This window comes from Thrips palmi, unplaced genomic scaffold, assembly GCF_012932325.1.
Source record: "Thrips palmi isolate BJ-2018 unplaced genomic scaffold, TpBJ-2018v1 HiC_scaffold_10, whole genome shotgun sequence".
Taxonomy (NCBI): Eukaryota; Metazoa; Arthropoda; class Insecta; order Thysanoptera; family Thripidae; genus Thrips; species Thrips palmi.
Window position 1 is genome coordinate 3,217,885 of NW_023144621.1, and position 27,600 is coordinate 3,245,484.

General features: G+C 53.6%; 2 protein-coding genes across 5 annotated transcripts in view; one reads left to right on the forward strand and one right to left on the reverse strand.

Moving 5' to 3' along the window:
- Positions 1-22,157, forward strand: LOC117639020 (probable G-protein coupled receptor CG31760). The gene is made up of 14 exons (XM_034374329.1): positions 1-105; positions 193-315; positions 1,972-2,158; positions 5,236-5,599; positions 5,839-6,001; positions 11,282-11,393; positions 11,473-11,656; positions 11,851-12,004; positions 12,333-12,442; positions 14,061-14,275; positions 15,725-15,863; positions 16,669-16,774; positions 17,366-17,509; positions 17,863-22,157. Exons 2-14 carry the CDS (start codon positions 211-213, stop codon positions 18,256-18,258), a joined length of 2,379 nt encoding a protein of 792 aa, XP_034230220.1. The 5' UTR covers positions 1-105; positions 193-210; the 3' UTR covers positions 18,259-22,157.
- Positions 21,595-27,600, reverse strand: part of LOC117639021 (cystinosin homolog) — an 8,333-nt gene continuing 2,327 nt past the window's right edge. For 2 of the 4 annotated variants that reach the window (XM_034374332.1, XM_034374333.1), the window contains exons 2-11: positions 25,073-25,190; positions 24,909-25,002; positions 24,636-24,821; positions 24,422-24,562; positions 24,228-24,327; positions 24,034-24,153; positions 23,784-23,954; positions 23,591-23,708; positions 23,361-23,463; positions 21,608-22,457 (exon numbers count right to left, since the gene is read on the reverse strand). In XM_034374332.1, the coding sequence (XP_034230223.1) occupies positions 22,307-22,457; positions 23,361-23,463; positions 23,591-23,708; positions 23,784-23,954; positions 24,034-24,153; positions 24,228-24,327; positions 24,422-24,562; positions 24,636-24,821; positions 24,909-25,002; positions 25,073-25,121 (1,233 nt within the window). In that variant the 5' untranslated portion in view covers positions 25,122-25,190 and the 3' untranslated portion in view covers positions 21,608-22,306. Of the gene's footprint in view, positions 22,458-22,608; positions 23,045-23,360; positions 23,464-23,590; positions 23,709-23,783; positions 23,955-24,033; positions 24,154-24,227; positions 24,328-24,421; positions 24,563-24,635; positions 24,822-24,908; positions 25,003-25,072; positions 25,191-25,394; positions 25,633-27,600 lie in introns of those variants that run through there. The other 2 variants (XM_034374331.1, XM_034374334.1) reach the window with 2 other exon arrangements.

Consider the following 27,600-nt stretch of genomic DNA (forward strand, 5'->3'; position numbering starts at 1 on the left):
CTACCCGGCCCCGCTCCGCCGTCTGCAGTGCCCTGCAGTGCGGCCACCAGCCGACCCGCCTGAATGAAGCCCCCAGCGCTTCCCCGCGCGGCGGCGACACGTGAGGTGAGTCCGAAAGTGGCGGAAAAGTGTCAAAAAAGAGTCCGGCCGGCGGCGGGATTCGAACCCGTGTCATTCCATTTTCTGTTGCAGGCCCAATGAGGCGGCGCCATGGGGCCGGGGAGGGTGCCGTGGGTGGTGGTGGGGGCGCTGCTGGTTCTATCCAGGGTCCTATCCTGGCCCGGTGCGGCCGCGCTCGACGCTTTGACGAGAAAGGTAAGCGCCAAAGTGCTGCAAAGTGCAGCGTGGTGGGCGGGCGTGGGCGGGCGGCAGGCGGCCGCACTCGAAGCCGGTACAGCGCCGCTGTTTCCTGGACTTGGCAACGGCCGCGCCGCCCACCAGCTTCCCTGTTGGCTTCCAGACGCCAGTAAGCCTACTTTGAAAACAACCCCCGCCCGCCCCCGCCCCGTCGTCCACCACGCGGACTCACGGTCTGCTGGGCGGCGCGGCGGCGCGGCGGCGCTGTGGACTCTGGCGCCGCGGAGCCTCGGAATGAGCTCAAGAAGTGCTCCATGCAGCAGACGGGGCCGCGGAGCGGGCCGCTGGGCGGGGCGGGATGATGAAGGCGCTTCATTTTCTCGACCGCGTCGCGCAGCGAAAACCAGTTTTTCATTTCACGCTTGCCGCTCCATGAGCACTGCCACGCCGCCGCCGCGCTTCCCGCCGAGCAGAGCGCCCCGCCCGCCCGCCCCGCCCCGCCCCACCCCGCCCCACCCCGCCCCGCCCCGCCCCGCCCCGCCAGGCCAAGGCCGCCGTTCCCCGCCCGACGCCAGCGGACTGATCCCGAGAGAAGGCTACATCGCTCCCTGTTTTCCTTGCACTCAGGGTGCGCCCCGTGTAGGTGCGAGAGAGACAGAGCGACGAAAACGACTCTCGGAATCAGTCTGCAGCAGCCGAGAGCAGCCCTGCGTAACCTGCTGCTCTGCTTTCCGGCGAAACTGGACTCCGCCTCTCTACTCCGCGTCCCTGAACCCTTTAGCCGATGCATTACCCCATTTAGCCCTCCGCTTCCTTCAGCCCCCGGTGCGTTCTTTCTTCCGTGCTGCCCCGAGCTGCGGGCCGCGCGCGTGGCGCCGGGGCCTTGCCCGGGCCTTGTCCGGGCCGCCCTTCGCGGCCAAGGAGACCAAGGCCGTGTTGCTGCCCGAACTCTTTTCTCCTTCCTCGGCCACGGCGGCCCCGCGCTGCCCCCCGCTGCCCCGCTCGCCAAGTTCCGCGCGCAAAGTTTTCCGGAACGAGCCGCACGGCGTCGCACTGGCTCGGCGGCGGCAAGGCGGCGCGGAGGGTGCGGTCCAGAACAGTGTGGCGGTAACAAATCAGCTCGCGGGGCTGGAGGCAAGGCAGGGCTGCAGGGCCCAAGGAGCTCGCGGGGCCGGGCCGCCGGGCCGCCAGGTGGGCGCAACGGCGGCGGCGGGATGCAGGGGCGGATACAGGGAGGGGGAGGGAGCGCCGCTCCCCCCTCCCCCAGACCGCCCCTAGATCCGGCTGGCGGCTAACGAGGCTCGTCGACGGGGCCCGGACGAGGGGAGGAACTGGTTAATGCCTTCGGCGCTCCCCCACGAAAACGAAGACTTCGTCCAGGTGATCAACGCTGTTCGATAGGCCAATAATTTGACCACTGAAATCGAATATATCCGAAACGACCGAAGGCCAGCCATAGGTCGAGCCAGGCACTCGCGCGACAACAACAAACCCCACCGTCGGTTGTCCTCGTACAGATATTCTGTCGTGGCTACCACCTTTGTGGGTACCGGATCATCGGTTGTATCTTTCGAATCTAGCCTGTCGAACACCACTCTTCTTCCCAGAACACAGTGTTTTTTCCTCTAGCGCCCAGCCCTCACTCACGCCGTATGTTCTGCTTGTCCGGCCCAGGATAGCGAGGACGCGCTGCAGCTGGTGCACGATGTGTCGACGGGCAGCCTGGGCGCGCTGTGCCTCGCCAACCAGCACTTCCGGTCGCTGTCCGCCGCCGTGGACCCGCGCCGCTACGACCCGGTGCGCCAGAAGGCCGACATGGCGGCCCTCGTCCTCAAGGACCTGGGCGTGGCCCACCACGCCGGTAAGCCTTTTCCTAGTGGGGTTGAAAATGCCTGGAAAGTTTCCGGAAACATTGAAAAAAAACAGTGTTTTTTTCGGTTTTTTTCCCTGGCCTCGGAAAAATTGGAAAGATTCAGCCTGAAAAGTAGGCAAAAAGTCGGGCATTTCGCCTGAAAGTAGGCTAAAAGCATACCTTTATCCCTATGTGAACACGGTTCTCAGTGCACTCATACTACTTATACCCTGTTATGATTCCTTCTCGTGCGTTTTTTTGAGCTTGCTGTTGTGAATCTCGGGTTGTCAGTATAAGTTAAGTTGTAACAAAGCACAAAAGTAGTAGGTTTCATGTTCATAGTGCCTTAAAACTAATATTTCCAATTTTTCCTTTTTTTCAAATTTTCTGGGTTTTTTTTTTTCAACTTTTCCGGGTTTTTCCCGACCCTTTGAAAGTTTCCGGAAAATTTGCATCTCTATTTCCTAGTGTGCTTTACCAATTGTAGTCCGTCGGCCTCGGAACCAAGGTTTTCCACTCGATGCTCGACTCGATGACGTTCGTGCGATCGGTCGGTCATCTTATCGGCGCAGCGACCGGAAAAGTCGAAATTGGCATGAAATTGGATTTGAAGAGGGACCCGTTTTTCACGGGTTCCAATTTGTTTGTTTTTTGTTTGCTGGCTTGTTTGCTTTTTTGTGTGTGTGCGTGTGTACGTGTGTGTGTGGGGGGGGGTTTGTGTGTGTGTGTGTGTGTGTGTGTGTGTGAGAGAGAGAGAGAGAGAGGAGAGAGAGGGCGGAGAGAGGGGGGCAGAGAGAAGGGGCGAGTGGCTGAATGACTGAGAGACCAGAGAGGGAGTTAGTGCGTCTGTGCCCGTGCGGTCTGTCAAGGCGGTTCCGACCTGCACCACTCAGGCCCAGGCCGCACGAGGCTCGGCACGAGGCCCCCTCCTTCTGAGGTGAGCGTGCAACAGGCCCGGTCAGGCCCGGGGTGTGTGCGGAAGGGGGAAGGGGGAGGTTACTCTACTCTCCCTCGTCATGCGACAACAGCGCGCCACGCCTCTAACTTTCGGCGCAGCACGTTCCGGGCCAAGCTCTGCGTGACGCCGCGCTGCGTGCCTTGCGCGCCGCCCTGTGCGTGCCGCCTTGTGCGTGCGGCCATCCGTTGCCGTGGTTGGAGGGCTGGCCGCGCCGCCCTGGACTACAGTGTAGGGGTGGCCCGGGTGGCCCGGGGCGGGCGCCGCGAATTAGCTGATGGCCCCCGCGTCCATTACGGCCAGCAGGCTGAAGAGTGCCTTCGCCGCTCCTGTATGGAACGTGCCGTAGTCCCGTGAGTGCGAGAGAGACAGAGCGACGACAGCACTGCTGTTCGGAACCAGCCTCCTTTGGGGGACGGCTGTGAGGCGCGCAGTGTGGCGCAGTGCTGCAAGACTGGTTTCGAGAGTCGTCGCTCTGTCTCTCTCGCATTCATGGGGCGTCCCTTAGGTGCGAGAGAGACGGGGCGACGAAAACGACTCTCAGCTTGCTGGGTGGCCGATGATTACAGTCTTGCAGGAGGCGAGGCGGCCCGGCAAACCGGCTTTGATTATTTGCATTGTGTGGCGAGCTTGGTGCGCTGGGCGCGAGGCTGGGCGAGCAGCGGCGCGCTGCAGCAGCATCTGCCTGATTGGCTTATCTAATGAAAACAGGCGGCCCTGCAGGGCGAAAGGGGGAAGGGGCGGGGCCGCAGGGCTGGCCAGGGGGGCCAGGGGAGCCAGGGGGGCCAGGGGGGCCAGGGGGGCGGGGCCGCACGCCCCGGACGTGTATGTGGCTTTGAGCCCTGTGGGCTTTGGCACGCGGGGCCCTGCGGGGCCCTCGGGGGGGCAGTCCGGAGCCCGCCAGCGGGAAGAACCGGGCCGGGAACGCGGCTGGAAAAGGGGTGCTGCTGGAAGGGGCGCGGGGGAGGGGCACACAGGAAAGGGGGGGGGGGCACCGGGCGAAGAGGCGCTGGGGAGGGCAGGGCGCGGCAAAGCCTTCGCCACTGGGAATCTCATCCGACGAGATGAAGGGGGCAAAGCTGGTGAGCTTGTTGGATTGTTATTGTCCTGGCCGAGCAAGGCCGAGAGGGCGGAGAGGCTGGTCGAGGGCGCGGCGGGGCGGGCCGTATGGCTGTGCTGGCGGCCGCGCTGCCGTGTCGAGCCCACCTGCCTCCCCCTCCCCTCCATCCCCTCTCTTCCCCTCCCCTCCGCCGCCTGTCCGCCACGCCCCGCTGCTTCATCAGTCCAATAAAACGGGGCGCGAACCGCATTCCAGTCGCCAGGACGGCGCATTATTTTCGGAGAGACGGACTTTATGCCCGGATGTACTCGGTTGTGCTCGTTTGTAATCGGTTGTACCCGGTACTAGGTTGTACTCGGTACTAGGTTGTACTCGGTACTAGGTTGTACTCGGTACTCGGTTGTACTCGATTGTACTCGGTAGTTTTCAGCCGCAGTTTTTTGTACCCGGTTGTTCTCAGTTCAGTTGCACTCGGCCGTGGTTGTTCTCGGCGGTTCTCGGTTCTACTCGGCCGCAAGTTGGTTGTGCTCTTTTGTACTCGGCCGCAAGCCGGTTGTACTCTGTTGTACTCGCCTCTGTAATCGCCTGTACTCGCCTGTACTTTTAATGAGACTGGAATTACGTTATAATTAAAACGGGAGCCGCCGAGTGGCCTTGCACCTGTACGCACGCGGCGCGGCGGGGTGGGGCAGGGCGCGCCGCTGATCAAGTTTATATAATCCCTTGTTATCTCGCGAAATGCGCGCCAGCTTGTGTTCCTCGCCGGGCGTGGAGGGGAGGGGGAGGGGGGTTCAAAGTGGCCCGCCAACGCGCCAACAAGCGAGTATCTCCCGGCACCTCGCGGGCTTTTCTTGTTCCGTGTGTTTCTTGGCTTCTCGGCGCATCAATCACGCTGCAGACTGTTTCCGAGAGTCGTTTTCGTCGCTCTGCCTCTCTCGCACCCATGAGGCGTCCCCTCGAGGCGCGGGAGAGACAGAGCGACGAAAACGTCCCACGAAAATCCGTCCGCTGGCAGCCACTTCCACTCGGAGCTTCGAGGCCCCCTAACCCTGCGCCCCGCTCGTCCCGCAGGGCTCCTGGACGCCGTCACCAAGGCCCTGCTGCTGTCGGAGCGCCACGTGCTGGCGGCCAGGATCCTGACGCTCAACGCCTCCAACGGGGACGTGCTCAACATGGTGGAGTGGAAGTACGACGGCGAGGGTCTGTCCATGTCGGGGCCGTCGCGCACGCACCCGGCCAGCCTGCCCGCCGACCCGGCAGACCTGCCCTGGTACGAGGACGCCGCCACGTCGCCCACGCTGCGCTCCCCCAAGTTCGTCGACTCGCCGGCCAACGTCAGCTACAAGGGCTGGTGGACCTTCCCCTACTTCTCGTGCTCCAACCGGCGCTGGCTGCTGTCCTACAGCGTGCCCGTCGCGCCCACCAACCGCCACATGTGAGTGCCCCGGCGCCCGGCGCCAGCTGCATGCTCATTTCGAGCGCTGTTCTCGTCGCTCCGTCTCCCTCGCACTCGTGGGGCGTCCCGTGAGGGTGCGAGAGAGACAGCGACCAAAGCAGTGCTCGGAGTCAGCCTGCTCCGACTCGTGTCAGCTTTTCAATATTCATTTTATTTATTCGACAATCCTGTTGGATGCGACGGTCCTCACGGCCACGCTCGGTGCTTTCTGCCCGCAGGACCAAGGGCTTCCTCAGCCTGGACGTGGACCTGTCCTCGCTGGAGGTGAACCAGTGCGAGCCCAGCCCGCGCGTGCCGGGGTGGGCGCGGCGCGGCGCGGCGGAGCAGCACCAGGTGGCGGTGTTCCACGGCACCCACAAGTGCGACAACGTGACCACGCAGGTAGGGCGGCGCTGCGCCGGGCTTCGCGGAGGGCCGGCCCGTCGGCCTGCAGTCGTTTTCGTCGCTCTGTCTCTCTCGCACTCGTGGGGCGTCCCGCCTGGGTGCGAGAGAGACAGAGCGACGAAAACGACTCCCCGAGTCCGTCTGCTGGCGGGGACGGGTACACAGAGTAGGTCTTCTTTGTGGAACCAAGCGTGGAGAAGAACTCTACACTCGAAATGCGGAGCTGTCGAGGGGGTAACGACTTCTGGAATCCGGCTGACAGCAAATTGGGAGGTAATTCGGGGTAATCCGGGGTAATCCGGGGTAATCCAGGATTATTTTGGTTGGAATCCGGAGGTAATTTGGGGATAATCCAGGGTAATCCGGGGTAATCCGTAATCCGGCTGACACGAAATTTACCAGTCGTTACCCCCTCGGGAGCTGTGGAATGTTCAGTGTGCGCACTTGGAACACTCTACAAAAAATGTCCTGTCAACGCCGTTAATTTATTACCAATGTTTGCTGTTTTTCAATACACGGCGTTTGCTGTGAACTAGTTCACGTCGTTCACTGTGATCTCGGTTACAGTGTTCACTGTGATCTGGCCACAGTAAACGCCGTGAATTGGAGCCTGATTTGCAGTACTTCGGTGCTCAGCGGCGTCAAACTCACAGTGTTTACTGGGGACCAGATCACAGTGAACACCGCGAACAAGATCACAGTGAATCCCGTGAGCAGATCACAGTAAGCGCTGTGAATTGGCCTACAGTGAAAACTGGTAATAAATTAACGGCATTTACAGGACATTTTTGGTAGAGTGAAGTGCCGATTTTTGCAGTGTCAACACGTCTTGGGTGGAGTTCTCCTCTTTTGCACCGTTCCAGGAGCGGTGTCAACACTTGGTTTCAGTGTCGTAGGGAAGGCCTGCAGGGCTCGCGGAGCAGATGTTGGAGGGCGGAGTTTGCAGGGTGGTGAGCAGGGCGCCACTCTCGCCAGCCTTAAGCGACGCCGCCATCGGTGATGCTTTTCTGGTGCAATCTCGCAGGCCGCTATCGCTTCGCCGACGCAGCCAGCCCAGCCAGCCAGCCAGCCAGCCAGCCAGCCAGCCAGCCCGCGGCAAGGCGAGGCAGAGCGAGGCAGGGTGGCCTGGGGCGGGGGGGTCGCACGTCGGAGGGGCTAAGTTGTGCCTCGTGCTTGTAAACTTGCGGCGAGGGGCGTACCCAGAAGGGGGGGGGGGGGGGGGGGGTGAGACCGGTCATGACCCCTTGGGACCTGAATGTAGGCAACCCACAGGCGCCGATGAGGGCAACTCTGCTTCTTTTTACGTTCACTGAGAAAAATTGAAAGTGTTCTTGGCTGGGCTGAGGTGGCGGCTGTTGCGAGGAAGATCTTGGTTCGATTCCCTGGCGTTTGAATCCTCTACGTACCACTCTGAATGCGGTACCATCAGAGTAAGTTTGGACTAAACTGCTGTGTCCCGGTGGCTCACAGGGGTGGGGCGTTGGCGAGCACGTCATGGGTTCAACTCCCAGGCGCCCTAATCCTTTCGTTGGTTTATCGGCCAAAGCCGGCGCCATCACTGTAAGTTTGGGGTGGACTGCACTCAAGAGGCTCGTTGGCTCAGTTGGCCGATGTGTCGGCTGCCACGGGGTGCGGTCCATTTGGGTACGATTCTAAGGCGCTTGAATGTTTTCTTTAGTTAACCGCTTCAGCAGGCTGGGCCCAGCCGGCCCAGCACACCTGACGGCGCCGGTGGCTCCGTGGGCAAGATGACGCTCGCTACCAGAAAGATCTGGGTTCGATTCCCAGGCACACAATTTTTCATCACTCTACCGCCCAATCCGGACCATCAGTACGAGTCTCTGGACATATAGTGACAAGCGCCTTCGTGGCTCAGTGGACTGCGGTGAAGGTCGCCACGAGGAATGCGTGGGTTCGATGCCCAGGATAATAGTTCTTTTCTCTGATGGGAGCCTTGAGTCCGGTTCCATCATTGTGAGTTAGAGCCCTTCGTTCTGCAGATGGTGTGGTGGCTCAGTGGGTTAGAGTGTCGGTCGCCTTCCAAGGGTTCTGGGTTCGAATCCCAGGTTCTTGCATTTTCATTAGTTTGCCGCTGAATCTTGCACCATCAGTGCGAGTTTCGGGCAGCCCCTCAGCAAGCGGCTCCGTGGCTCAGTGGGCTGAGGTGTCGACCACCACGCGGAGGCCCTCGGTTCGATTCCTGGGTGCGCGAATCTTTTCCTGAGTTTACTTCCCAAATCCTGTACTATGACACTAAGATTGGATGGCTCGAGTCTATGTGTCACCGTAGCTCAGTTGGTCGAGCGATGGACAGGCAGGTGGTGGCACAAGGAGGGCTTGGGTTCAACTCCCAGGCAAGGCGAGAGAGAGGAAGGCGCTGGCACTAGAGGACTTGGGTTCAACTCCCAGGCAAGGCGAGAGAGAGGAAGGCGCTGGCACAAGAGGACTTGGGTTCAACTCCCAGGCAAGGCGAGAGAGGAAGGCGCTGGCACAAGGAGGGCTTGGGTTCAACTCCCAGGCAAGGCGAGAGAGAGGAAGGCGCTGGCACAAGAGGACTTGGGTTCAACTCCCAGGCAAGGCGAGAGAGAGGAAGGCGCTGGCACAAGAGGACTTGGGTTCAACTCCCAGGCAAGGCGAGAGAGAGGAAGGCGCTGGCACAAGAGGACTTGGGTTCAACTCCCAGGCAAGTCAATGAAGAGACTGGTACCAGAAGGACTTGGGTTCGACTCCCAGGCAAGTCAAGAGAAAGAACCCGACAATAAAAGCACTTGGGTTTAAATCCAAGGCAAATTGCAAGTCAACAGTCGATCCCAGAAAATTGTGGAAGACGAAACTTAAAATGTGGCATGAAGTTTTGTAAATGATGTCGTTATATCGATTTCATATGTACACGGAACACAAATTCAGTCATCATTAAATGAAAATAATTTCTTCCTCTGAGTTTCTTCTCTCTATCGACAAAAATTTGATTATTAATGATGTATTACATATTATAGGCACATGGTAAAATAATAATATGTTTTGCCCTCCTCATTTGTATGTTTTCGTCCTGCCTCATATTTTCATCAATTTGCCTGCCTTCCGGATCTTCTCTTATCACTTTTTCTCCCGTTGCACTTAGGGATCTTTTCCTCTCCCAACTGGCTGCTTTACCTGGGGGTTGGACCCAGGTTTTATATTGCCAGTTCCTTCCTCTCTCTCGCCTTGCCTGGGAGTTGAACCCAAGTCCTCTTGTGCCAGCGCCTTCCTCTCTCTCGCCTTGCCTGGGAGTTGAACCCAAGTCCTCTAGTGCCAGCGCCTTCCTCTCTCTCGCCTTGCCTGGGAGTTGAACCCAAGTCCTCTTGTGCCAGCGCCTTCCTCTCTCTCGCCTTGCCTGGGAGTTGAACCCAAGTCCTCTAGTGCCAGCGCCTTCCTCTCTCTCGCCTTGCCTGGGAGTTGAACCCAAGTCCTCTTGTGCCACCACCTGCCTGTCCATTGCTCTACCAACTGAGCTACGGTGTCACATCTGCTGCCGCCATTCAATCTTAGTGTCATTGTACAGGATTTGGGAAGTAGACTCAGGAAAAGATTCGCGCACCCTGGAATCGAACCCAGGGCCTCCCCGTGGTTGTCGACACCTCAGCCCAGTGAGCCACGGAGCCGCTTGCTAAGGGGCTGCCCGAAACTCGCACTGATGGTGCGAGATTCGGCGGCAAACTGATGAAAATGAAGTTGCCTAGGATTCGAACGTAGAATCCTTGGTAGGCGGCCGACACTCTCATCCACTGAGCCACCGCACCATTCGCAGAAGGAAGAGCTCTCACTCACAATGATGGAACCGGACTCAAGGTGTTAATCAGCGGGAAAAGAATTATTATCCTCGGAATCGAACCCGCGCATTCTTCGTGGTGATATTCACCTCCAGCCCACTGAGCCACGAAGCCGCTTCGCTGATGAAAATAGACAAGTGCCTGGGAATCGAAGCAGGATCTTGCTCCGTGACAACAACTGACACCTCAGCCCACTGAGCCAACGGGACATTTCAAACTGTAGGGCGCAAACAAGTTCCCCCTTGGCGGCGGCCGTCCTGGACCCTGGCGACCCTGGTCGAGTTGGCGGCACCGCGCCGCGCCTGTCCGAGGGGCCGAGGCCATGTCGGGCCATGTCGAGGCCGAGGCAGTTGGAAGCAGTTGGAAGACGGCGAAAACGACAGGCGGCTCGAGTAGTGGCCAGCCAGTTTGAGGCTGGTTCCCCATCGTCCTGCCACTCTCTCGCGGCCCTTCACGTCGCCCGGCGTCGCCCCACGAGTGCGAGAGAGACAGGGCGGCTGTTCGGCATCAGCCGGCTGAGCCCCGGCGCTGCACCCTGACTCCGGGAGTCGTTTCCGTCGCTCTGTCTCTCTCGCACTCATGGTGCGTCCCGTATGGGTGCGAGAGAGGCAGAGCGACGGAAACGGCTCTCAGTCTGCTAGGCTTGCCGGCGCCAATCAGACTCCCCCTCCCCGCCATGAATCACTTCAACTTGTTGGGCCGCGCCGCACCGCGCCGCGCCGCCATCACAGCATCGAATCTGCAGAACTCGTCCAAGTTTTCACTCGGCTCTCCGGGCGCCACAGCCGAGGCGCCAGCCCGGCCCGGCAGGCTGCGACTCCGCCGTGCTTTCGCACTGAGCGCGCCGATCGAGCGGCGGCCCAGACCAAGGTGCCCCGGGGCCCCGGGCCCTTGAACCTATCTCGACCTATCTACACCGAACAGCACTCCACCGACTCCCGGTGTAGCTACCCGTTCGGGCGAAACGGAGAGCGCCGTTGCTAGGCGTGGCGTGGCACGGCGTGGCGTGGCACGGCGTGGCGTGGCGTGGCACGGCGTGGCGTGGCACGGCGTGGCACGGCGTGGCGTGGCACGGCGTGGCGTGGCGTGGCGTGGCGCGGCACGGTGTGGCGTGGCACGGTGTGGCGTGGCTGCGCGCCGCCGCCAGGAAATTTGCGTTGGCTGTGCAAATGCGGGCAACAGTTCGCCGGTCCGGAGACGGTGCGAGACTGGAGCGAGGCAGCAGACTGATTCCGAGAGGGTGGTTTTCGTCGCTCTGTCTCTCTCGCACTCGTGGGGCGTTCCTTATGGGTGCGAGACAGACAGAGCGACGAAAACCACCCTCGGAATCAGTCTGCTGGGCGGACCGAGGTGGAGACGTTGACGGTCTAGACGACCTCCGAGGCGAAGAGGCTCCCAGTCCGGCCGGCCTAGGGCCCGGCCTCTGCAGCCCTTCGCAGTGGAGTTGACTCTCCCGCTTTGCTTGCAGTGCGTCCACATTCCCGGCGCGGGCTGGGCGAGGGGGAGCTACTACTGCAGGTGCAGGCCCGGCTTCTACAGCCCCAAAAACAAAGGCATTTTCAACGGCACCGTGGTGGAGCGTGAGTAAAAAGGAACTCTCTCTCTCCTTTTTTACCCTCCCGGTTCACTCTTTCAACCCTCCCCTTTTTTCCCCCGCAGAGGCGTGGCAGGAGTACGAGGAGCAACAGATCCAAGAGGGCCAGCAGCCGGGGCCCCAGCACCAGGCCCACCAGGCGGGGCGGCGCGCGCCCCTCTCGCTGTTCCAGTGCCTCAAGTGCGCGCCCGGCTGTGACACGTGTCGCGGCCCCGACCCCTGCCTCGCCAACTACAACTGGCCCTTCAGGTAGGAGCGCAGCCTTGCAGCAGCGCGCACGCCGAACTTGGCATGGACGGCCTGGCCGTCGTGAAGCCGCATAGACTGATTCCCAGAGTCGTTCCCGTCGCTCTGTCTCTCTCGCTCCTATAAGATGCGCCCTATGAGTGCGAGAGAGACAGAGCGACGGAGGTGGGCGCTGCACTGTCAAATCGCTGCCGCAGAATCAGCCTGCTGGTGGTGTCCGTGTGCTGCGTGGTCATGGTGCTGGCGCTGGCGGCCTACGTGTTCCACAACCGGCGCATCAAGGTGTTCAAGGTGGCCTCCCCCATCTTCCTGGCCATCACGCTGCTGGGCTGCGCCATGATGTACCTCGAGGTAACGCCAACGGCCCGAACGGCCATGCCAACGGCCGGCGCACAGTGGATTTGCCAGAAGGCCGGTGGTGGCGGCCAAAATTCGAGACGCGTTTTGAGCTCCAGAGCTCCAGAGTCGCTAAGCGGGACTCAAGTCGAGCTCGTGACCCCACCGATGGATTCCTCATTCGGAGAGCTCCCGGTCACACGTTCGGTTATAGTCCTGTTTTGCGACTCTGGAGCTCAAAACGCGTCCAGAATTTTTGCCACCTCCACCGGTCTTCTGGCGCGCACTGTGCGACGACGTGGTCGCAATAGAAGTGAGCCACAGTGAATGATTGGGTTGCCAGCTGGCCGCCATCTTCCCCGTGCTGGACCTGTACTCGTGCATCGCCACCAAGTGGACGCGGCACCTGGGCTTCTGCATCACCTACACCGCCCTGCTCATGAAGACGTGGCGGTGAGTACACTGTGTATACACCTGCCCGGCGGCGCTCGCCAACTTCTTGAATCGTTCCGGTGAGGCGGGGCGGGGCGGGGCGGGGCGGGCAAATCCTGCCTGCCAGCCATGCTGGAGAACCGCGTGCAATCAATCCAGTTTCAATTTCGCGCCCTGAATAATTTATGCGGCGACGTCGCGCGGATTCTCCAAGCGCGCAGCTCCTCACGGCCATGGAGCACGGACCACCGCGCACCACGAACCGGGAAGCTCGAAGCGCGAGCCGCAAAGCGCGAGGCGCCAACCGCGAAGCGCGCCCTTACAGAAATGGATCACGTCGTTGTTGGGTGCTAAAAGTGGGTGATAAAGTGTGTCAAAAAAGGGGTTCTCACGGTACCTCCTAGATGCACCACTAAAAGGTGTCTAGCCGCACACACCCTTTTAACCGCGAGAAAGGGGTCCAAAAGGGGGTCTGAGGTGGGTTCCAAAGAAAGTGCCAAAAGTGTGTGTGGGGCATGCTCCGCGTAGGCGAAGCGACGCTGTAGTCGGGATTCGATCCTCGGACCTTTCTGTTATGAGACCTCCACTTTACACCTGAGCCATAGCGCTTCTCCTGTCAGAGGGTCCGCGCGCCGCCCATATGCTTCTACAAGTCTGGACTTGCCAGGCTTGTTTTCCTTGCCGGGCGCGTATCCGAAAACGAAAAAAGAAGAGTATTGCGACATCGCTCCCCCCCCCCCCCCCTTCCTTTCCCCAGGTCCAGGTCCGCGGTTTCTTTCTCCAGTTACAGAAACAATAATTCGCGCGAATATGAAAATTTACGATAGACCTGAGGCTAGAACCAGATTCTAATTATAGAACGCCATCCTCTCATAGAAACCAGGACTTTGCAGGACTTGGAAAGCCGCGACATCGTGACCGTCACTCCTCTGAATAGCAACTTGGTGGCGTGCATGGAGAGTCATCACCTGCGCCGTTCTGCATCGCGTCAAAGGCACCCCTTTTTGGACCCCCTTCGCGTGAAGAAAAGGGGTCCACGTCCGTTGGAGGACCCCCTGAGCTTGAGCAGCAAAAAGGGGGTACTGAAAAGGGCCCCTCGTCTCTTTGAGAGGAGAAAACGGGGTCACGAAGGGGTTCAAATGAACGAAGAGGGTCGCAGTGGGTGATTTTGGTCAAAAGGGGTATGAAAAGGGGCGAAAAAGTGGTCCGCAGTACCACTTATCGACCACCTTCCACAAATCCATTTCTGTAAGGGCGAACCTTGAAGTGCGGGCCACGAACCGCAAACGATGAACCGTAAACCATTAACCACAAACCATGGGCCTCAAACCGCGAGGCGCAAACCGCGGTAACGAAGGCGGTATTCGTTTTACCGCCTTCCAAGTGTGGTACAAAAATTACCGCCCATTAGAGGCGGTAAAATTACCACCTTTCACCGCTGTACCGCCTTAAATTTCCCTCCAAACGGAACATTCAAGGCGATAAAACTGTGGAAGGTGGTAATTTACCGCCTTCAATGGGTGGTAATTTTTGTACCACACTTGGAAAGGCGGTAAAACGAATACTGCCCTCGATTATGGAAATTTTACCATCTTTGGGTTTTGTGTGGAGCTGCCGAATGACCCTCCCCGTCCTGCAGGGTGTCGCTAACGTACCGCGTCAAGTCCGCGCACAAGGTCAAGCTGACGGACAAGCAGCTGCTGCAGTGGATGTTCCCCATCCTGCTCGTCATGCTCATCTTCCTGGGCGCCTGGACGCTCAGCATGCCGCCGCAGGCCGAGGTGATCCGGGACTCGGCGGGGCTGGCCTTCAAGCAGTGCCAGTACAACTGGTGGGACCACAGCCTGTCCATCGGTGAGTATACACTGCAAGACTGCGGCACCGACACATCGAAAAGCCGCACTGTCAAACCGAGTGTGGAGAACTCGTCCACGCTTCCTTGGTGCGGCTTGGACGCGCGGAGTTTGCTGTCTTGACACTTCAAGCGCGCGGAGTAGCGCACGGAGCTCTTGGCATGGAACAAACGTGGACAACTTCACACTTTTGCGGAGACTACAAACTCTGCACTTCCAAGTTGTGGAGACTGCAAACTCCGCTTTTCAGCATTTCGAGTGTAGAGTTCTCCTCACTTGGTTTCACAGTGTAGCCAGAGCAACTGGTGGGACTGCTGCCTGGCCATCAGTAAGTGGACTCTCCACCTGCAGGCCAGGCAGCACCGATATACGGGTAAATCCAGCCAATATCGCCAATTATCTGGATTCGTTGTTGTTATTTTTTTTTGTTGTCCGGCATGTAAGAGGCCGTCCTGCACATGGACGAGGCCCCGTCCCGTCCGCCCCACTCAAAGCCGTCTGGAATCTGGAGAGGCTTGAGAGTCTCCCTCGCCGCGCCCCTCCCCTCCCTCCCCTCCCCTCCCTCCACGCCCGTCAGTTACTCGGCTGACTCGGCTGAAAAATGCCAGTCAGCTGCGGACGGAATGTTCCCCCACCCCCCTCTCCTTCCCTCCCGCCCCTAGCCCTTCAACTAACCGGCCCGGGGCCCTCTGGGTGCAAGAATAAGAGCGAGGGAAAAACGTAAATAAATAAAGTTGGGAATCGATCATCGGGGCATGTCGCAAACGACGCAGAAGAGGGCGGTGAGTCCGGGGGAGCGAGAGGCACTCTCTGCCAAAAACGCCCGAGGCCGGCCGGCAGCGGGGCGGGCGGGGCGGAGCGGGCGGTGGGGGTGATTGAACGGAAACGATACGAGGCAGTGGAGTCCGGCCTGGAGTCCGGCCGGGACTCTGGACTCCAGCATCGCTCGCTTGGCGCGGCTTGGCGCGGCTGGCCGTTGGCCGTCGGCTTGCCGTCGGCGCTGTGGCGGCCGGATATCGAGGGAAACGCGACCCCCTCGCATGGCCGGCCGATTCCACCAACGCCCACGTTTTCGTTTGTTGGGTCCTTTCGCTCACGGCAAAAAAAAAAAAACTTTGAGGTGGTGATTAACCGTGATTAACGTTGTTCGATAGGCTAGATTCGATGGCTGCGATGAGAAAGTCGATAAGTACAACCAGCAGCTGGTGTTGCTAGCCAGACACAAGAGGACATGACAGTGAACTCCAGCTTAGTTGTCCTTCTTATAAGTGTCCGGTAGTGTAGTAGCAACCGACTTGTGGTTGCAGGTATCGACTTTTCGATTGCAGCTATCGAGTCTTGCCTATCGAACAAATTCAATCACCACAAGAAAGTTTTTTTTTGTGGGCTGCAAGTCCTACACGTCCTGGAGTCCTAGAGTGTCGCTAACAGCTTTCCCCACGCGTTGCAGGCGAGGTGCTGTTCCTGCTGTGGGGCATCAAAGTCTGCTACAACGTGCGCAACGCCGAGTCCCTGTACAACGAGGCGCGCCTCATCAGCTACGCCATCTACAACATCGCCATCGTCAACACCACCATGGTCGCCTTCCAGTAAGCTCGCGCGCTCTTTCCCATTTCCCGTTTGGCGCGGCTTGAAATGTGTCAGACGCCGCCTGGCGCTGGCGTGGCCGGCGTGGCCGGCGTGGCTGGCGTGTGCCCACAGCGTGCCGCCGGGCTGCGAAGCTGCGAAGGGAGGCCGATCCTTTTCCTCCCCCGCACACTTTGTTTTTCATTCCGCGCCAGATGGCGGGGCGAGGGTTTTTTCACTCGCGTATTACTCCGTAAGGCATGAGCGTACACTGTCAAACCCAGTGTAGGAGAACTCCACACTTCCTGGGCGCAGACTAATTCTCGACTCTTAGACGTGCGGAGTTTGCAGCCTCAACGCCTCCACAGAGCCTCTAATGCTTGGCGTGGCGCAAACTCGGCACTTGCCACACTTGCAACTGCCACACGCGCGTATAACCGCAGATTGATTCCGACCACTACTCTCGTCGGTCTGCCTCTCTCGCACTCATGGGGTGTCCATAAGGGTGCGAGAGGGATAGACCGACGAGAGCAGTGCTCGCAATCAGTCTGCTCTAGGCGGTTATCAAGAGTTGAAACCCCCTCGTGGTAAGAAGGCCAGCCCGCTTTTAGACCCACCTAACTTCGCGCATGGCTAATTAACCTGAAAGCGTTCATCGGACTCAAGCGGAAAACAAAACAGCCCGCGGGGAGGAGACCGGAGGCCAGCCGGGTTCCCGGAAGCATCGAAACACAACTTCCCTGTTCGCGCCCCCTTCCTCTGGTGCGAGTGGGTCTTGTAGCGCTGCGGCGCGAGGCGCGCGAGGCTCACCCGGCACACTGTTTGCAGCCTCTTCATCTTCCCGCACGCCGGCCCGGACATCAAGTACCTGCTGGGCTTCATCCGCACGCAGCTCAGCACGTCGGTCACCGTGGGACTCGTCTTCGCGCCCAAGGTGAGGCTCATGCAGTGGAGCGCACAGCGGATTTGCCAGAAGACCGGCGCCGGCGGCCCAAACTCTAGACGCATTTTGAGCTCAAGAGTCGCTAAACAGTACTCGAACCGAACGTGTTACCCCACCAACGGATTGCTCTCCGAACGAGAAGCCCATTGGTGGGGTCACACATTCGGTTCGAGTCCTGCTTAGCGACTCTGGAGCTCAAAACGCGTCCGGGACTTTGACCGCCTCCACCAGTCGTCTGGCCCACTGTGGAGCGATTTCGCCGCCCGCAGTCCTCTCTCTGTCTCCCTCGCACCCCTGCGATACACTCCACGAGTGCGAGAGAGACAGAACGAGGAGTGCGGGCGGCGGAATCGCCCGACAGGGCGGAACGTGGAACGCCTGCGAGCGGCGAGGTAGGCCAGCCCGCCGGGCAGCCGTGCGCCGCGGGTTGCAGCCCTCGAGTCGGCGGGCGCTCTGCCTCTCTGTCTCGCCCTGGCTGCCGAGCGATCCAGAAGAGCGAGCGGTTTTTCGCTCTGTCTCTCTCGCACCCTTGCGGCGAGCTCCACGAGTGCGACAGAGACAGACCTCCTCCTTCTCCTGCAGGTGGTGCGCGTGCTGCGCGGCCAGGGCGACCAGTGGGACAACCGCGCGCGCGCCAGGGGCGTCACGGCGTCCTTCTCCTTGAACGGCATCGGCCTGGTCCCCGAGGAGACGGCGGACCTCTACCAGGAGAACGAGGAGCTCAAGGTCAGTCGACCCGGCCTCGGCCTCGGCGCCGCAATCAGACGCGGTTGCCATTCTTTTATGTATCCGCCCGCCCCACAGTGGGTCCACCCACAGTGGGTCAGAAGAGCGGTGGAGGCGGCAAAAACACTCGACGCGTTTTGAGCTCCAGAGTCGCTGAACAGGACTCGAACCGAATGTGTGACCCCACCATTGGATTCCTCGTTCGGAGAGCAACCCTAACACGTTCGGTTCGAGTCCCATTTAGCGACTCTGGAACTCAAAACGCGTCTAGAATTTTGGCCGCCTCCACCGGTCTTCCGGCCCACTGTTCGCCCCTGCCCCTCCCCTGACGATCCTCGTTCCGGTTCCCCCAGGAGGAGATCCAGAAGCTGGCGGCGCAGATCGAGTTCTCCAAGATCGTGGCCATGGAGGTGCACAACCGGCACCTCAAGCCCAAGCCGGGCGGCTACTTCAGCCAGGCCACGGCGGTGACGCTGCAGTCGCCGCAGGGCGGCCAGGGCGGCGCGTCCATCCGCACCACCACGGCGGCGGCCTCGGCCTTCTCCGCCTTCTCGGCGCCGCAGCCCGGCAGCCTCGCCGACAAGGCCGAGAGGGCCGGCAACAACGGCGGCCTGTTCCGCGGCCGCAACTCCATGGGGGACGAGTCCCTGGCGTCCAGCACCTCGCCCGCCGCCTCGGCCGAGGCCCTGGGCCTGGCCCTGGGCAGCGGCAGCGTCGGCGACAGGGCGGAGCGGCTGGACCGGGTGTGACTAGAGGTCAATAGTGAGGAAGTGTGGTTGTGACACGCAGCCGGCGGGGGGCGCGGCCTCGGCCACGGCCAGGGCCACGGCCAGGGCCACGGCCAGGGCCACGGCCACGGCCACGGCCTCGAGCGCGACGACGAGGAGACGCTGCAGTACCGCCTCACCTACGTCTCCAGCATGGTGTGAGTCGCAGCGCGCCCCCTTCCGGAAGAGATGACAAGTTCAAGTTCAAGTTAGGGGTTCTAACTCACGGCCTTGGGTTGGCTTCACATCCGTAACTTGGAAGGAACAGGCTTTTTCTAGATTGTCGAGAGGAGCGAGCCGAGCGTCGGAGGGAAAAGAGAGTTACCCGACTTGAAGCATTGGAGGTACGGCCCTGCTGAGCGACGCGGGCAGAGGCAGAGAAGCTGCATTGTGTGCAACAGACTCTGTCTCTTGGAATGAGAAGGATATTTCGGATTAATTAATGTTATTTGTAATCTCTATAGATTTGACTGTGTCTGTCGCAAAGTATTAGAAGGAACTGCTTGCTCTCTTCTTTTTTCAGATGCATTGTTTTGCGAGAGAATGGAACGATTCTTCTAAATTGGGTTGCCCCGAAACAATGCGACTTGCTTTCTTACTGCGTTCATAGATATGCTCTTCATGTTTGCTGGGCTTTAGAGGTGAATGGTGAATGAACCATGGGGCATTGCAAACCACTTTTCCTCACTATTGAGAATTGAAGCTTCCCATCGGAAAGGAACATTTGTAAATAGTTCATCAAATAACGTGTGCATAAAATAAATTGTGCCAATATTTTCGAGATTGGAGTTTAAGATTGATGTAGAAGTAAGGTGACAAATCCGCTGGTGCCAAACAAACAAGAAGTGAGATGCGACTACACAGGGTGTCTTTTTTATGTTTGCGAAGCGCAAAGGGGGTACTTGTTGGGGTGCATGGCGCATGAAGCGCTCCAACTATAAAAGCTAAGACATGCCCTCGGAAATACAGGAAAACACTCCTGAAAGTCCCTTTTTTTCGTTTTCAAAATGTTTAAAAAAATATACCTGTGTTAGTCATGGAGGGGGGGTGATGTGTGGAATGAAAGACTGAAAGAAGGTGAGATGCACCAGTATCAAATTTTAAGTCATAAACTAAAAAGCTGAAGGTATCCCTACTCTGGGATAATTGCTAGGTAGAACTGTACAGTGTACAGACACCTTAGCCCTAAAAATAAGTTGATAAGAAAGTAGTCATGTGTGACATTAATATGGTGTGTAGGTCTGCTTCTGACCTTGTTATCTTCTCCCTTAACTTTAGTGTCTTATTGTGAGCCCAACATGTAGAATGAATCTGTCATCATTTTTCTATTGATTTAGAATTTAAGATTGACTTACTTCACAGTGAGGGGGGGTCGCAACGACAAAATATACAAAAATTGTATTTAAAGAAGATTAACTTATTGACTCTGAAGTAAACTTTTGTTTATGAGAGTAAGTTAATTAAGCTACCCAAAGCTGTGATACAGAGATTTAAAAGTGATTTCCGTATTATTTTAAGTATTGCATCCAGTGATCATTGTGGTCAATTGAAAGACCAAATAAGGATTTTTCCAATGTTTAAAAAAGAATTCTTTAAAAAAGAACCCATTAAACAATGCTGTTTGAATCATAAGTGATTTTTAAAAAAGAGAATGCTATGCTTCTTCTAATCGTTCAGCTAATATTTTTTATATTAGGATGAAATGCACAAATGCACCACTTGGGACCAAACTGTTGGAAGAAAATGTAACTCAGACGGGAAGAATTCTCACGGCCTAATTCTGCTAGCTCCTATAGCACTTTGGTGAAGATTTCACTCAAAGCTACAAAAATAACTTTTCTTTTGTTGCTTATCACAAACCATTTTCATGTGTTAACTGACTTTACCATCAAGCAGTAGGACATGTTAAACATGTTAAATGTTTTATGAAAGGCTTATTGAGACATTAAGGATTAAATCCAGAAAGATGAGGAACTTCTTCCCAATTGTACATCTGAGAAAACAAAATCTCCCAAAGGAAGAGCTGAAAAAAAATCTGATAACAGTGGTAACTAGAAAGTTATTGCATTTGCAATACAAGTGGGTGCATTTTCAAAGCAAAAGGGTTAAAGATAAATTTACTGCCCCTTGAAACAAAGACAGTATAATTTGCCACTTAGCCTCAATATTTGTTTTAATTTTAATTTTGGTCCAAGAAATCTCATATGTTGATTTATGTATCAAAACTTATTTCCATCTGGTTTTTACTTTTGAGGGACAAATCTGCCAGTGTTGAATCAACCATTGAACAGGAGGAATGCAAATCTTATGCCAGAATTGAAGCACTAGAATGTAACTAACAACCTATTGACTTTCTTGTTTAGGATGATATTTGACCTACGCCAGTGACTGTCAGCTTATCACCTGCGGTTAAATTACCAGTGAGATGAGGGCACACTATACTGATGAAATTAATGCTTGAAATGAAATAACAGTGCAAAACAGGCAGAAAAATGAATTTGGGTTCTTGCCAAAGGGGAACTTTTGAAACCACATTTTATGAAAATGAACAGTCAGCTAAACTTAACATTTTAATCTATTAATCCAATTATTTGTAGCGTAATAATCTCTTTCAAATAACTCAAGCTTACTTTGCAAAGCATCATTTAGTAGGAACGCTTTGTAGAGGAACACTACCTACACGCATGGCGATCGATTTAACGGTGAGCACCACTCATCGGCCAATACAGATGAGTCATTTCGTCTTATTAGCATTAAACCTATGATATCAATATAATCCTATCATGTTTGCGTAGCTTATTTAGATCTCTATCATATTCATATACACGTTTATTACAAGTTCAATTTTTATTGTAGTCTTTAGTCATCCTGTGAATTAAGGGAGATGCATGCAGGAAAAAGTACTGAGCCCCATACTTCCTTCAACATTTCACTGGTTCTCTGAAAACAAAATTTTGAAGTGCCATGAAATTATCTCCCTTCCTTCAACAGAGATGAAACTTAATTGAGTAGTTTCACTATTCAAGTTATATGTGTTTATGTAAGGACTGGTTTCATGTCCCATAAAGTGGATAGAGAGGAGCAATACAAGTAATAAAGTAACCCTAGAGTAAGCCCCAAATTCATCAAAGAATAGGAATAACAAACCAGCACTAAATTTTACAGAGCAGTAATTAAATCAGCTGTCTGAACTGGCAATACTTTTAACCCAAATCAATGGAATATGGAAAAATTCATACTTATATTTACGAGAAAGCGATGACTGCACGTAAAAGCCCTGATAAATAAAAGTTTGTAGTCATCAAAAACCTAGAAAAATTAAAGACACGGAGCATTCTATTCTCTTATATATTTGGTTGATAATGCATAGGCATATTTGCAATTGTGTATTATTATTTGCCTTGTCCAGCTTGCAAAGATAAAAATTAACCCATACAACTCAAATGTAAATAATATGTTGGAAAAATTCGTTACATTCTCTTCATAGATGAAGACAGAGTGGTGATAACATTAGTTGGGTTTGCATGTAGAACATGAAGTCAGCAGCTATAGAATAGAACTTGATCTGAGAATGAAGCACAATCCTACTGTAATGCTGACACCACTGTGTCTGTGAAGCTTAACATATTTGAGGATGCATGGATAAAATTGAATTTACTAAAATTAAAAGCAGTACATAGGGTTGCACGCTTGTGAAATCAGTGTGCTTTCACCAGCAAACAACAAATGAGAAGCATGTAACTTAAATTCTAATAAAGATGTGTAGAAATTAGTTTGGTGTGATATGTCCAACCACTGGACTTCTGTCCTGCGGTGCAGTCGTGTTATTAGAAAAATAAAATAGTTGCTATGGTGATTTCCACATCCCCAAAGATCACAAATTGTTTGTTCGTCTCAGTTGATCCCCTCCCATGGTCCTATCACATCAACTGTGAGTTACGGATTTTCTTCACACGAGTCTTAACATGTGAATGCATCACAATATTGTCACAGTACAGACAAGAAGTACTCAACCATTTGGTGCCTCCTTTCACGTAACAAATTCATTGGGGGCGACTTCTGTTGAAGCATCCTGATGAGTTATTTCTCCATCCAGTGCTTCTTTTGAGGTGGAATCAGGTGGTGGTCCAGGAGAGTCATTCCCATCAAGTCTTTCATAATCATTAACTGGCTCTTGGTTTCTGTAAAAACACCTTTCCAAATCAGTAGTTGAAATAATACAAATAAAATAAAATACCATATGTGAACATTTAAAGAAAGGTGTCCATATATGATATATGAGCAATTTGGTATTTTTCCAGGAGAGGAGATAAAAATGGCTGAAAGTTCAAATAGGTTTATGATACTCAAAAAATATTTATTTGCATTTTTGCAAAAGTGATATAAAGTGCACAAAAATGGGTGCAAAAAAATTATAACAGATATTATCACATGTTATCATTTTTTCCCTCTAAGCTAACTTCAGTTGGGAAAAAATGATCAAAATACAGAGTAAAATCATTTCTGACAAACAGGGAAAGAATAGTTAATGGAAAACATGGAAGCCACATATAGAAATGAAACAGTTGTTGTTTTGCTTGAAAAGTCTTTGATAACACTACAATGTTTGTTTTATAAGCTACTGGGTGGTTGGCGGAATAGAACTAAAATGACCATGCTGCTACAATCTACACCATGCATGAAATGTAAAAATACTGGAAAGCGAAGTCTTATGTCTCTTGATTATCACATATAAGTAGAAACGTCATATGGCTTGGAAGATGCGGTTCTGAAATAAAAATTAAGTGAAAAATGTGCTGTTGTCTCAATTTACAAATCAAGAGTATGCGCTCAAGCATGCTGATTAACAGATTATGTATTTTGGCAAAAACTGTTCTAATAGTTTACAAGAGATAATTTTTCTTCTAATCTAAATCTCTGATATCCCAACATCAAGAACATACCCACCAATACTTAGAATCACTACTTCTACAAAATTAGTTATGTTTCTACCACAACATTTAACTTTACAGCATGCAGAAAGGTCATAATGATACCAACAAAAGGAATGAAACAAAGGGGTCAATAAGAAGCAGTGCACGTACCTGTACAGAATATAGTGCTGAACCATGAAAAAGATATCAAACAAGACTGAAAACAGTCCCAGTCCAAACTTGGTCGGAGAGCCAAAGATTGATGACCAATCGTCTGTGCAAAAAGAAAAGAACACAAAAAAAAAAAAAACTTTATGTAAGCAACAGTTTTTGTTTTCTTTCTTTCTTTTTTTAAGATGAAAATTGTGTTTTACAAGTTAGAACAAGAAAAGAGAACTTACTGAAGTTGTAAGCATCAAGCACCATTTGAAGGACACTGAAAACACCGCCAGTGAAGTCGCATAAAATATTTCCTATGCTCCAACCAACAGTACTTTTACGTTGATAATTCATATAACCCTAGAAACAACATTATAATTAATAACATTCATGACTTCAGAGAGCATCACTTAAGTATCACCCAAAATACAATACCTGAGGAACGTATTTAATAAGCGTAATGGTAAGCTTAACATAGGAGCAGTAGTACAGGAAATCCAGCCACGATAAGACTCCAAAAACAGAACACAGCAAGGAAATAAAGAGGAAACAGAAAAATACTCCTTGAATGCACTTGGCCACAATGGACACGGTTTGACCACCTCGCTGAAACAGTAGAATTGAATCAATCAATGTAAGTTACCAGACAACTAGGACAACCATAATAAATTAAGAAGGATCATACCTCGTACATAAAACATTGAATGATAGTAATTAAAGTGAGAAGCACAGCATGAACAGAGAAAAAAATGTCATTGGGAAGAACGGGTATAGAACTGTGCATGTGTCGAGCAAGGTATTGTTCCTGAAACATAAAATAAGCATGGATATCATGAATTACTTGGTAATTTTAAACAATAATTCACACAAAAAACAGACCTGTATGGCAGGTATCCAATACAGCCCACAGTTAAATATTGAATAAAGGGAGAATCCGATGAGGTTTAGTGCAACAAAGTCAAAATTGAGGCCAACCACACTGCAAATGCAAAGTGAAACAATATGTTAAACCACAAATTTAAGTAACAATTTAAGCAACAAAGTTTCAAACTTGATATGAACAAAAATACAACCTTTTGCGTTTCCAGTTTTCATAAACTTGGGGATAGAATGAAATTGACCAAACAACAAAATAAATCCACCCAATAACTGTGCTAGCTATGGCAATCACGTCAGAGTATTCTGATGCCACTTTAACAAATGCATTATCAGTGCTGTGAGACATGAGGAACACATTAATTTATTGAAAGTAGATAGTTGAGCAAAAAGCACACTTACGGTACATACTTTATGGCTGGGGATGAAACATTAGTGCTGATCTCTACATGGCCAGGAGAAAGTCCAAACACTTTGATGACCTCACTAAAGCCCTGAGAAGCATTGGCGGGTATGTCCACTTCACATGGCTCCGCTCGCACTATATCGGCATATGAGAATGCAAACTTGACGTTGATGTCTTCAGTCAGTGCACAGCTACAGATCAAGAGATCAAGACATACAAAATTAAACTTTAAATTTAACAAAATTTTCAAAGCTGATGATAAAAGATACCGTACTAACTTGGATAATGAAAGTTTGAATGTTACTGGTTCCTCAACAACAACTGTTAGATCTTGTGGGTCAATCAATAAGTTGCATGTTTGTGCTTGAGCACCTGAAACAAAAGTCCGTGGCTGGAAAATGCTGTTGACTGTCATCCACAAAAATTGAACTTAAATGCGTACCCCACAACAGAACGATGGTAATGAACACCTGAGGCAGAAGCATTGCCATGACTGGTCCCAAATAAGGCAAAAATTTACAAAAAATAAACCCTGTTCAGCTGCAACACTAAAGTTCTTCCTGAAAAAGAGAAAAAAGCAATGTTAAACGTACAGTTTCGAGTCTGACCAAAGTCGCTCCAGATGGACAAGAAACATTTCAGCTCAGCATGAATGAATATACTTGTCATCCTGTAATTTCTTCTTAAAATTGAAAACAAGGAGGTGGGACGCCTGAGAATTTGTCAATCATCGGAATATAATCGAAAAGTCTTATGTAACTAACCTAGAGAGCGGGTGCCGCCACTGTGCGGTGACATTTCCGAATCATGACAACAAACCGCAGCGGCATTTTAGAGAGCCGTTTCGATTCACGTTTGCTCCAGGCGGATGTCAAGGCGCCGCTGCCCTGCCCGCTAAGGCATGCTCAAGCCACATGCCCCGGGCGTGTCAATGTTTAGGACATCCTTTGACACATTTACAAAAAGACGCGGCGCGGCTAGCAGACGACAGCTGCAGGCTGCGGACTCCCCTCCCCCTCCCCCTCCCACAAACACGTTTGCCAACAAGCCGACGTACATTGGAAGAAGTCACAGTGAACCTTCTGGAAATTGAGACAAACGAACTAGACAAAGGATGCTTCAAAAATCGAGAGAAACGATCAGTAAAACGACGTTCAATGGACATTTATTGCCCCTAATGAAACATGAAGATTGAGAGATGCAGCATGCAGCGTTTGGCACATCGGGCGCCAGTTTCAAACCGAACGGTCTTTCGTCCTCAAGTCACTTCAAGTCCACCGCCCCGATCCGAAAATCGTTTCTACGCTGTCTCTATGGCACCTCTCGGGGATCCACCTCCAGTGCGGCAGAGAAAGAGCGACGAAAGGACCCTGCGGGTCGGGATCAGGCGGTAAAGAGGACACTGACACTGTTGGTAAACTTGGCAAAGAGTACTCTCAGGGTTCATTCAATTTCGAGGTGGTTCGTACCGAACGAACCGCAGGCGGTTGTGATGACGCGGTTCGGTCGGTTCGTCGTCCTGTCTCTCTCGCACTCATGGGGCGTCCGTCAGGGGTGCGAGAGAGACAGGACAGCAGAACGCACTGAGAAAAACGATCGGACGATCAACTTCGGCGGCCAATATCCGTGCAAGCCCGGCCGCGCGTGTGCAGTCCCTTACAGAAATGGATTTGTGGAAGGTGGTCGATAAGTGGTACTGCGGACCACTTTTTCGCCCCTTTTCATACCCCTTTTGACCAAAATCACCCACTGCGACCCTCTTCGTTCATTTGAACCCCTTCGTGACCCCGTTTTCTCCTCTCAAAGAGACGAGGGGCCCTTTTCAGTACCCCCTTTTTGCTGCTCAAGCTCAGGGGGTCCTCCAACGGACGTGGACCCCTTTTCTTCACGCGAAGGGGGTCCAAAAAGGGGTGCCTTTGACGCGATGCAGAACGGCGCAGGTGATGACTCTCCATGCACGCCACCAAGTTGCTATTCAGAGGAGTGACGGTCACGATGTCGCGGCTTTCCAAGTCCTGCAAAGTCCTGGTTTCTATGAGAGGATGGCGTTCTATAATTAGAATCTGGTTCTAGCCTCAGGTCTATCGTAAATTTTCATATTCGCGCGAATTATTGTTTCTGTAACTGGAGAAAGAAACCGCGGACCTGGACCTGGGGAAAGGAAGGGGGGGGGGGGAGCGATGTCGCAATACTCTTCTTTTTTCGTTTTCGGATACGCGCCCGGCAAGGAAAACAAGCCTGGCAAGTCCAGACTTGTAGAAGCATATGGGCGGCGCGCGGACCCTCTGACAGGAGAAGCGCTATGGCTCAGGTGTAAAGTGGAGGTCTCATAACAGAAAGGTCCGAGGATCGAATCCCGACTACAGCGTCGCTTCGCCTACGCGGAGCATGCCCCACACACACTTTTGGCACTTTCTTTGGAACCCACCTCAGACCCCCTTTTGGACCCCTTTCTCGCGGTTAAAAGGGTGTGTGCGGCTAGACACCTTTTAGTGGTGCATCTAGGAGGTACCGTGAGAACCCCTTTTTTGACACACTTTATCACCCACTTTTAGCACCCAACAACGACGTGATCCATTTCTGTAAGGGGTGCGCCTTGACAGAAGTGCAGGCGATGCAACCCTCCCCCACCCCTTCCGTTGAATGAGGGCAGATAAGCCAAACAGAGCCGCGCGTCTGGACGGCCCGACGTACTCGTTTATCGGGACGAGATTACAGTGCAGTACCAGGAATGGTTTCTCTCTGACTGAACTCGCCGCCCCGCCCGGTTCAGCTCCGGTCTCTACACTCTAAATGTCTTACAATGAAATTTGCCCTATGTTATTCGTATGTTACAGTGAAATCGGCGCAAGCATAATACGAAGCAATATTCCTTCGTAATACGAATCTTTTTAGCTTTTTCATTGTAAGATACAAAGAAAAACCTTCGTAATACGAAGAAAAGCCACCTTCGTATTATGCTTGCGCCAT